We start from the raw sequence: 12104 nt of genomic DNA on the forward strand, positions 1-12104 counted from the left end.
GTTCGGTAATATTCATACCTGTTTGCACCTGCTTTCTTTGGAATTGGAATTATTACATTAATGCTCCATGTACAGAGTGGGAGCTCCTCAGCGTATTTTCACATTACCCCGACAGAGCTCCTGGACCAGATCGGGTCCACAGTCAGATGATTAAACATCCCTTGTCTGATTACAAGCGACATCTCCTTATCATCTTCAACCGGATCTGGTGTGATGGCATCTTTCCATCGCAATGGTGAGAGAGCACCATCATTCCAGTGTTCAACCCCGGCAAGTACCCACTTGATGTTTATAGCTATCGGCCCGTCAGCTTCACCAACATTCTTTGTAAGCTGTTAGAACGTGTGATAAGTCAGCGGTTGTGTTGGGTCCCACAGTCTAGCTCTGTGCTAGGGCGGTTTCCGCCGGGGTCACTCTACCACTGATGATCCAGTTTCCCTTGCGTCTGCCATCCACACAGCCTTTTCCAGATGCCAACACCTGGTTGCTATCTTTTTTGATTTATGAAAAGCTTACGACACGACCTGACATCATCATATCCTTGTCACGTTATATGAGTGAGGTCTCCAGCCTGCTCTAGATTTTTATCCAAAATTTCCCATTGCTCCGTATTTTCCGTTTCCAAGCTGGTGCCTCCCATAGTTCCCCCCCCCCCTCCCCCTATCCAGGAGAATGGGGTCCTGCAGGGCTCTGTATTGTGTATATATCTATTTTTAGTGACCACTAACATTCTAGAAGCAGCTGTTGGGCCGTCCGTCTTGCCTTCTCTGTATGCAGACGACTTCTGCATTTCATACCGCTCCTCCAGTACTATTGTTGCTGAGTGGCGCCTACAGGGAGCTTCCAGTTTTCATTTGGAAGTCATGTATCATGCACTTCTGTTGGCGTTGTACCATTCATCTGGAACCAGAACTTTATCTCACTGACAATCCATTCACTCTAGTCGAGACATATCGATTGTGAAGACTGGTTTTGCTCATCTTCGTCAGCTGAAGTGGAAGTGCTGGCAGCACCTCAATGCCCTTCGCTGCCTGAGCAACACCAACTGGGGTGCAGATCGCTCTACGCTGCTGCAGCAGCTCTACAGAGCCGTTGTTCAATCTCACCTTGGCTATAGGAGTGTGGTTTATGGTTCAGCGGCGCCCTCAGTGTTGCATTTACTCAACCCAGTGCACTACTGTGGCGTTCAACTGACAACAGGAGCTTTTACGACGAGTCCGGTCACCAGCCTCCTGGTGGAGGCCGGAGTCCCTCCATTGAAGGTTAGGTGTGCACAACTGCTCACCAGTTACATTACACACATTTGTGGTTCTTCTGAGCATCTGAATTACTGTCTCCTTTTCCCACCCATGGCAGTTCATTTTTCACATCGGAGGCCTAGGTGTACTGGGATCACGAAGAGGTTTACACCGACGGCTCGATGGCTGATGGTCACATTGGCTTCGCGTATGTTCGTGGAGGACATATTGAACAGCACTCCTTGCCAGATGGCTGCAGTGTTTTCATTGCAGAGCTGGCGGCCATTTCTCGTGCTCTTGTTGAGTGCATTCGCTCATGCCCCGGCGAGTCGTTTCTTCTGTGTACTGACTCCTTTGGCAGCCTACAAGCTGTTAACCAGTGCTATCCCCACCATCCTTTGGTAGTGACCATTCAGGAGTCCATTTATGCCCTGGAACGGTCCAGTCATTCTGTGGTGTTTGTGTGGACCCCAGGCCACGTTGGAATCACAGGAAATGAACTTGCCGACAAGCTGGCGAAACGAGCTACATGGAAACCGCTTCTGGAGATCAGCATCCCCGTAACTGACGTGTGATCATTATTACACTGCAAGGTTTTTCAGATTTGGGAGACAGAATGCCATAGTCTCAGTACACACAACAAACTGCTTGCCATTAAGGAGACTACGAATGTGTGGAAGTCCTCCATCCTGCAGGTACTCTGGGGTTTTCTGCCAGCTCTGCATTGGCCATATGTGGCTAACACATGGTTACCTCCTCCATTGCGAGGACCCACCTCAGTGTCACTCTTGCTCACATGTCTGTCATCGACATCTTGCTGGACTGCCCAGTTTTAGCCCCTCTGCTGAAGACTTTCAACCTTCCCAGCATCCTGCCTTTGGTGTTGGGTGACAATGCCTCAACAGCAGATTTAGTTTTACGCTTTATTCGGGGGGGGGGGGGGGGTTATTGTACCAACTAAGGGTGGGCATTTAGCCTTTTTCATACATGTATTCGTCTCGCCTAGTCTTTTTGGGATGGCCTTTTTAATGTTTTGCAGTGTGGTTAGCTCATCCCCTTTTATTATTGTGATCTGCCAGCCCAGATCATCTGCTCTATGGTTTTAATATATTTTTGTACTTTTCCTTGTGGTGTATGTTTCCCCGTTTTTTGTTCATTCCATTTGTTTTCTTTTTAGGTGTGATTCCCCATTCCTTTTCCCCCTTTTACTCTCTCAAATGTACTTTGGGTGTTTTAGTACATGGAGCCTTGCTTGCAACAGGAAACAAGGACTGATGAACCAGTAGTTTCATCCCTTTATACCACAAACCAACCAACTAAACAACCAGAAGTATGCTAGTTTTAGATTATAGATCAGGTTTACTGTTAAAATTTTCCTCTGTAATTTTGGAAAATTTAAAATGTTGGACTGGAGGAGGATGTTTGCATAAATAAACTGTGTGTCAGTCAAACTTTAGACTGGAAGGACCTTTCTTCTAAATTTGCCTTGAAATATTTGATGAAAAAAAAAATCGCAAACTGGATTTTTCTACGATCTGTTTGAGGCATCAAACAGTACAAATGTCTTCATTATTTTATAAAAACTGAATTTGTTTTGATGGTGGTATGTTCCTTATTTAACTAATGAGAAACCTATTGTGTGCCGTGTGACGAGGGCCTCCCATCGGGTAGACTGCTCGCCTGGTGAAAGTCTTTCGATTTGACGCCGCATCGGCGACTTGCGCGTCGGTGGGGATGAAATGATGATTAGGACAACACAACACCCAGTCCCTGAGTGGAGAAAATCTCCGACCCAGCCGGGAATCGAACCCGGGCCCTTAGGATTGACAGTCCGTCGCGCTGACCACTCAGCGACCGGGGGCGGACGAGACGCCTATTGCTGTTAGGCAACTTGGTCAGTTTGAATAAGGAGTAATCTTCCAACTGAGGAAACTCATTACTGCATGCCAGTGTGTGATACTGGACACACCTTTCAGCTGTTGGTATTAAAGCTACTATTTACTTTTGTATCTGAGTGACTACCTGTGGTTTCTCTCTTTTATTTGCCATACAAACTGCGCAACACAATATACCAGTGTGAACTCTGTGTGTGGTTTTCATTAGTATTATTATGGGGTTTCTATAAGTGGGCTAGCATATAAAATTGAAATTTTATATATTATTGAGGGGCAGTTATCCATATACACACATAGTATACATTACACAGATTAGTGTAATATAGATAATATGTAACTAGCCCATCTAACTGGTGTAAGCAATTAAGCATACCAACAACAGTCTCATAAACTGTTAACATACGAACCATGTCATTGTGGAATATCATGAACATGATCAATAGTATGTGCAAGTAAGTGTGTCTGTATACTTGTGGAGATTTAGTCGTTCTTTTATACGTTGCAGTATTGGTTAAAATAAGAATGTACACTAATGGAAAATAATCACAGCACCAAAAAGTAATTAATGTAGATTAATGAAATTTTGGGAATACATTTATCTAGATAACATATTTAAGTGTTAAACATCACAAGATCATGGGTTAATGTAAGCGTGGGATAAGTCATTGCAAATTTGAAATGCTGGTACATTATTAACCAGTGTAACCTCCAGAATGATGAATTTGGGCATACAAACATGCATGCATCGTGTTGTACAGGTGCTGGATGTCAGTTAGTGGGATGGAGTTCCATGCCTGTTGCACTTGGTCAGGCCATACAGGGGCAGTTAATGCTGTTTGTGGATGATGCTAGAGTTATTGTCTGATGATATCCCATATTTGCTCTATTGGAGACAGATTTGGTGATCAAGCAGGCAACATGTCGACACTCTGTAGAGCATGTCGGGTTACAACTGTGGTACATCGACAAGTGTTATCCTGTTGGAAAACACTCTAGAGTGCAGCTCATGAATGACAGTGCACTAGATCAAGTAACTAGATTGATGTACAAAATTGCAGTCGGGGGATAACTACGAGTGTGCTCCTGCTGTCAGACGAAATTGGACCCTAGACAATACCTCCAGGTGTAGGTCCAGTGTGTTTAGCATGCAGACAAGTTAGTTACAGGCCCTCAAGTGGCCTCCTCCTAACCAACACATGGCCATCACTGGCACCAAGGCAGAACCAGCTTTCAACAGAAAACGCAAAAGACCTCCACTCTGCCCTCGAATGAGATCTTGCTTGACACCACTGAAGTTGAAAATGGCAGTGGCTTGGGGCAGTGGTTTGCATGTTACAGGGCATATGGCTCAGAGCTGTCCTCAAAGTAACAGATATAACAGTTCATTGTGTCACTGTGGTGCCAACTGCTGCTCAAATTGCTGCTGCAGATGCAGTATGATGTGCCAGAGCCCATGCCAAACATGATGGTCATTTCTCTTGGTAGTGTTACATGGCTCAGCCTTCTTGCAACCGTACATTCTAGTGACCACTGCTGCCAGCTGTCATGTACAGTGGCTACATTCCTACCAAGTCTTTCTGCAGTATTGCAAAAAGAACATTCGGCTTCTCGTAGCCCTATTACGCGACCTCGTTCAAACTTGGCGAGGTGCTGAGAACAGCACCTTCATCATCATAAAGGTATTCTTGACAGACATCAGCTCGCCCCATCCAATCTCAAAGGTAACTAATGCTTATGACCATTACAGCATGTATTCAAAGCAAAATCATCCTCATAATGGTGCTACTAGTGCCACTCTTATCCGACTGGCATGAAATTTGGGTAGACATATTTCAGAAGCAGAAGTATGCCTGTATTTCCAATTGGTTATTTGTTCTCATGACATGATAAATAAAATAAATGATTTAATGCATATAAAAACTGAGAAGAATGGGCACTTCTGTAGTTACCAGTAACAGTTTTAGAAGGGTTACAGTGTTTAACATGCTAAGTGTTAAGTCAGATGGGAAAGATGTTTTTTGCATAAGTATGTATTATTGTTCTAATTCTGAACACAATAAAAGTAGCATTTGTGAGAAACCGACAACTATTTATTACGTCGTGTTGAGATAACGTAAACATATGTAGAACAATACAGTTTAGTGACGAGTGCAGGCTAGTGACAAGTTAAGACTGGAAGCTGGAGCCAGTGCACAACAATATATAGAGCAAATTGATGAAGAACAGAAATATTCTGTTTATTGTAGCTTACCAGATGACATTTGATGGAAACCAACAGTTGACAACCCAGCCATGCATACATTTGAGAGCTGAGCTGCAAGACAGCTGCTGTGGTGTCAAGATGCAGCTCTTTCATGTTGCACAAAACAAGAGGGGCCAGAAGAAAGTACTGCATGGTGCCCTTGTTGTAGTTGCCGATGGAGTTGTCCATTGTGATGAGGTTCCTGGTGTGGACTGCAGCAACTTCTTCTTCGCCTAGCAGAGAGCGGAAAACAGTGTTTGAGGATGGATCCACACAGTGAAGAGAGCACTGACGAATGCCTTTGTTGGGTGCAAAGGAAATGATCACATACCTGAGTATGGAGCTGGCAGGATTGTGGCACTAAGATAAAGATGATGTGGGCAGCACTTGAAGGGTGAACAAGTGTTGACAGACAACAAACTACACATGACAGCAAGGGAGAGTGAAGTTGGTCCTCAAAAGAGGGCTAAACTACACAACGAGGGAAGGAAGGCTGGATCCTTGAAAGGGGACCAGTCTGTGTCCTGTACCTGAAATGGGACAAAAAATAGGCAGAACCGCCAGTCAGAAGCTTGCCAAACCTGAAATGGGACAAAGTGGAAGCAGAGACATGTGTCAGAGGCTTGCCAACCTGCATCATAGTCATTGGAAGGCAGAACACTGCGACTAGTGATGAGTACAGGCTGCAGGCTGGAGCCAGTGCATGGCAATATAAAGAGAATTTTCCCACTGGGGGCCGCTGGCTCTCTACTATAGGCGATTGAGGTGCTGGACCACAATCGATGACCTCTGGTGGGGGCCTGGAGCTGCCAAACAGTGTCCTACAAAAACTGCGTGATCCATGTTAGTTGCAGTGTGAATGTAGTACGTACGGGTTACTAGTTATTGCAAATAATAGAACTAGAAAAATTGTAGCAAAATTTGTTGGCATTAGGGGGAAAATGAGGGGAAGAATAAAGTATTGAAATGTGTACAGAACATACATAAAATTTATTGATAAAGGTAGTTTTATTTATGTTTATTAATAAAGGTAAGTTTTATGTGTATCAGCAGATATAATGTTATTGTGCAAGCAGAACTAATGTTAATCTTGACGTCAACTAATAAAGCATATGGGGATTTTTTAATATTGGGCATTTGGGTTATTCTGTTAAGTATTTATGGACTTTTTCGAAATTCTGCAGATTTTAAGTGTGTGTTCATTCTGTAATGTACATAAAATTTTTGCTTTTCTTTTTTATTGAAGGCTGTAACAGGAGATAACAACCCTATTTGCGACAGCAAGGAGAGTGTAGATGCCAAGCTACCTCCAGATAAGGATGATAAGACTCCCTCACTATTGACAAAAAAATCTGATACTGCAGACGTGGAAGCAACTGCGTCATCAAGTGAATGGTGAGCAATTAATTTGAGGAGATGTGTGGAAATTGACATTGCCCAACAGTACACCCAGCGAACGAGGATGTTTCCAGTGGAACACACACAACTCTTCTATATGAGACTTTAGCATATTGTTTTATGCATGCTTGAGAAAAAGATACTTACTAAAGCGCACTATTGGCTTATTGTGGTAAATGCTTTACACACACACACACACACACACACACACACACACTAACTAACTGTTCACGGACATGTAGTTCATTCTGATCACCCATTCCTTTCCCAAACAGTTTCAGTGGGATGCTCAGGGGCCAATGTAACTTGAAACAGTATACAAAATTAACAGAAAAAGAGGGACATTTGATTAGGCATAGGCTTTGACCAGTGATGTGGAAAATATGCGACAAACACCATAAACAACAACGTGATGATAGTGTGATATCAGTGGTGATTTTTTTCAAATGACCTAAGCTACTGATCAGTCTGTCACCATAACCAGGTTTTTTAACTTTCATCTTCATTGGCTTCACCAACTAACAACAAAACTGTGAATGGAACACAAAAAGCTGATGTCACAGCTGCCATTAACATGTCATTGATCATTGCCTATGTCTTATATCGAATATTCCTCCTGTCCTGAATTAACTTGTAACCAGTAGCAATTTCAAAGAATACCTTTATTGAAATTCCGCCACATCCTGTTATTAACACTTTTTCAGGTGACACAACCACAGAATGCTTCAAAACATTAACTGTTACCAGCCTACACTGCCCATTATCAGAAGTAAGAGAGAAACAGAGAAAGGAAAAGAATGTATGTTATATCTGGAAATTCAACACACAGACAAATAAATAAATAATGTACTTCTTAATACCCATTTATTCTTCTAAATGAGCATGGAGCTCGTCATCAGACTGCAAGAGGAGATCGCGGTGGAAAATGATCGCCTGGACCACGTTGAGGCTATTATGGGGAGTGATAGAAACAGGAATATCACTTCTCCAAACATATCCTTGAGGTGTTCAATGAAAAACTGAGGCTTCGTAGGTACAGGCTGTATACGGCCCGGGACATCCGGGAATTCCGGGAAATACCCGGGAATTTTTTCATCCGGGACAAATCCGGGAAAAACCCGGGAATTTTTTAGAATTCCGGGATTTTTCGTTGTTTTAGATTGCAGTTAAAGTTTTGTAGGTGTGACGTGTAAGATCTGATACGCTGACAAAAAACTTTAGTCCACTACTGCTAAATAATATTGCAGCAATGAAACACAAATCAGAGAATAACACCAAAATAAAAGTTTAGTTGCGTAGAAAATGGGTAAATAGTGTCAAAGGATTTAGGTCGAAGATTATGCAGTACGTCCGTAAAACTAATATGCATTCGATGTGTGTGACGTCACAATTGTTTACATTTCTAACAGATTACCGGAAAATATTACGAATAGTGGCTTGAGATGCGTTACTTTCGAAGTAAATTTCCACGCAAGATGATTTATGTTACGTGTGAGAATGTGCAGTGCATTTCTTAAATCACAGGATGTTATAACTCTCATTCAAAACGTAACACTTTGAGGATCAGCCATTTGAAAAATGTCGGGCCCAGAAGATAAGTCATTTATGCCACTGTTTAAAATTTTACCGGCACATTTGTATTTGATATGACTTAACGTGTAACACACGCTAAAAAAAGACCGAGCTTAAAGTTAGTTTTCATATTTAATGTTGTACTTTCAAAGATAAAAAATTATGCAATCGATGGCAAAAAGTTCCATTGACCTTCAAAAAAATGTGCATAATGTGTTACTGAGCAATGTCACAAGTCCCTTCATGCCAGAACACTTCGACTTTTCTAAGCAACTGATAATCATTTTGGCACGATTTTAATTGCCAAATTAGAGCCTGTTAGTAGGCCTACGGACTTCCTATCATTGTAGGACTAATAACAGTGGATGCCAATAGAGGATGCAATTCTCGTTCGTACATACACATCTGCTTACGAGTTAACCGGTGTAGAAACGCACTTTGCTTAATTGAGCGAGCTCGGCCTACCTTCGTAACGTACGCGCCGCGGCCTGTCTTTCTCGTAGGCCTCGTGCTCTGAATAACTGCCGTCATTCGCTAGCGAGGTCACGTGACATGAGCTATGACTGGCTGACAAAAGTTCATCGCTCAACGCAATCTCTATTTTAGCGCTTCGGAAGCTACCGTGCTGTAATTTGTGGAATTTGTGTATATACTTCAGCAGTACGAAAATAAACTCTGTGCATATTGTCTCGCATCAAACAACTTTCCAAACGCATTGTTTTTCCTGGATTTCGTTTCCTAAAGTGCTGGGACGTCCTCCTCCGGTATAAGACCTTTAAGATTCAAAGGACTGATAGGTTTTACAGCTCCGAGGGAAAGTATACTGTTACTTAACACGGATGTATTTTCACCCGCTTTATACGTAATTTCATCCGGGAGAAATTGTGTTTTTAACCGGGAAATCCGGGAAAAATCCGGGATTTTTTTTTTCTTGTCCACGTAGACACCCTGTAGGTAGGAAGGGGTCCCCAAAGTTGTGTTGCAGACTAAAAACCGAGGCGAATATGGCTCTCTCTGTTCTGTAGCCTTATGTTCTTCCCATGGTGTAGCGAGGGAGGGAAACGATTTAGGGTCATACCCGTCCACATTGTTATATCCTCTCCCAACACATGACTTTCCATGGTCTGCACCTGAGGGCGTGTGTCGCAATTGCGGAGATGCTGACATCAGTGTCTCTAGTGGCATTGATGTGGTTGCTGTGTTCACTCTGGTTGCCATTGTGTTTGCTGAGTGTCTTCTTAATTAGACCCATTACTTTTTCCCATACCTTGCAGAGATTATAGCCACAGTCCCAACTGACTAGATTACCCACAGTGTGAATTTTGATGGCTTCTCTAACAGTGGGCTGCAGGTGTCCTCGGCTTAGGTCTTCAGCGGTTTGTCCAAAATGTGTCTTGTTACATTGATATGGAATCTTATACACCCTGGCCTTCCGCGAATGGAGGTCATCTTTGACTCTCCCCAATAATGCCCATGCTTTATTGGGTTGGCAAAAGACAGCTGTCACACGGTGCTTTTTCAGTAGACACCTGACTTATCCCCAAAGCACGCTAGTATACAGAATAAAGGCTATACCTGCCTCTTCCTCCATGATTTCTTCTGTCTTCAAGGGTTGTATTGTTGTGGTGGGGTGAAGAGTGCACTTAATCTGCCATTCAGAGAACCCTACTCCGGGGGGGGGGGGGGGGGGGGGGGGGTGCACACTTCTGAGGGTTTACAGTTCCTGGGGCAGATACTGAATCTGAGATGATATGTGCCCTGTGTACTGGTGTTTTTAGTACCCCATTCCTCTGCATAGAGTGGCAGCAGTTATCTATGTGCAAAAACAGGTTAGTGTGTGTTTTCTTCTGGTACACACAATGGCTCAGGGTGCCATCATGATGTCAAGGTATTAACTCTTCTGCGGTCTCCATATCATAATTGATGTTGAGATGTCTGGAGTTCAGATGTACAAGGAAGTCGGGAAGTTTATCACTTCCATGGGGCCACATAACAAACATGTCATCCGAACAACTGAAAAACAGTGTGTTTCCATGATGTTGGGGCCTCTTCCTCATGATGTTGGGGCCTCTTCCTTAAAGTGCTCTATGTACAAATTCGCCACCACTGGTAAGAGGGGGCTGCACATTGCAACTCCCTCCATTTTCTCATAGTTTTCTCCATTACAAAGAAAATATGGGAAGGTTAGGACTGCTTGTAAAGGTCAGTGTTCTTCTTGTCAAATTTGTACCCAATGAGGTCTGTTGACTCAATCAAAGGCACCCTGGTGAATAACGAAATGACGTCAAAGCTCACCATGATATTTGGGTGCTTCACTTTGAAGTTGTTGAATTTCACAAAATCCACAAGAGTTGCGGATGTGATGTGGGCAGTTACCCATACAAGGAGTTAGTGTGTCTGTCAGGTATTTTGCCATCAGGTCTGTATGAACTGTGATGTTATTGACCCCAATGAGATGTAACAGCACCTCATCTTTGTGGATCTTGGGAAGTCCATAAAGTCTTGGCAGTACAGGCCCCTGTGGTGACAATATCTTGATGACCCCCACTGGTAACTCCAGTCTATTGAGAACTGCCATGGTCTTCTTCTCCATCTTCTTAGTGGGGTCAGTGTTGGTCTTCCTGTAGGATTCATCATTTAGCAGGCTCTGCATCTTCTCGGTGTAATCCTTGTAGGAGAGAGCAACAGCAGCATTGTCTTTGTCAGCAGATAAGATAAAAATCTCTGGGCACTCTCTCAGGTTCTGAAGGCCTCCGTCTCTTTGCTGGTAATGTTTGACTTCATGATCTTAGTTCTTGTCACAGCACAACGAGCTTCATGGGCACACTTTTTCTGCTGCTTCAGGCGGTAGTTGCACAGCAGCCTGTTCAACTGCACTGACGATGTCTGTGACTGGTATGAACGTGGGAGTGGGGACAGACATCTTCGGTGGCGCAGCTTGTACTGCGGCACATCTTCTCCCCATAAAGGTATGTGAAGTGGTTCTCTATCTTCTCCCATTGTATTTGTTGGTCCAATGGTCAATAGGTGTACTGCCAATCCATGGACCCTATGACAAATACTCTAGGAGAAACTGAAGAATCGCATCACATGTATTTACAGGGAGGAGATATATATCGCAACATAAAGAAATTCGAAGAGCTGCATAACTGAAGATGCCGTTTGCTGAGTGCTCTCACATTTCTGAAGAGATGTCATGCTGAGCAAGTTGTGCCGAACTTTGCTAAGGTCTTGTATCACATCGATTCTGCAACAGCCAGGAGTGTCAAGAAGTGGGCTGATTTTGCCTTGATACATGAGAGGGTACTCTTCACGTGCTGCAGTTGAGTGCAACTCCAAGGAACTTTTTAAATGACATTTACATGTGGCCAATCATTTTAACTCTTGGACATGTGACGTGATTGATGGTGTTACCTGGGTGACAACTGATTCCCCCCATAAGAAGGCTACAGGACATCAAACATCAAAATTTTCATGTCTCATTGACAAACCATCACTGGAGGTCCCATGCAAGACTCTCATCAATCTGACTAACACACAGCTGAATGGTGATGTGATTTTGGTTCTGGAGAGGAGACTTACTTTTGCCCCCACTCCTAAGCAGAAATCGTCAATGCAATTGAACAGAAGAAGTGTGTCCATGAAGCTCATGCTGTGACAAGAACTAGACTATGAAATCAAACATTACCAGCAAAGAGAGGGGGGCCTTCAGAACTTGAGAGTGTCCAGAGATTTTTATCTTATCTGCTGACAAAGGCA

General features: G+C 43.3%; 1 protein-coding gene across 2 annotated transcripts in view; it reads left to right on the plus strand.

The window, feature by feature from the left end:
- Positions 1–12104, plus strand: part of LOC126183376 (uncharacterized) — a 303763-nt gene that overhangs the window by 18960 nt on the left and 272699 nt on the right. For both annotated transcript variants that reach the window (XM_049925308.1, XM_049925309.1), the window contains exon 3: positions 6622–6770. In XM_049925308.1, the coding sequence (XP_049781265.1) occupies positions 6622–6770 (149 nt within the window). The remainder of the gene's footprint in view (positions 1–6621; positions 6771–12104) is intronic.

The sequence above is a fragment of the Schistocerca cancellata genome, chromosome 4 (assembly GCF_023864275.1).
Source record: "Schistocerca cancellata isolate TAMUIC-IGC-003103 chromosome 4, iqSchCanc2.1, whole genome shotgun sequence".
Taxonomy (NCBI): Eukaryota; Metazoa; Arthropoda; class Insecta; order Orthoptera; family Acrididae; genus Schistocerca; species Schistocerca cancellata.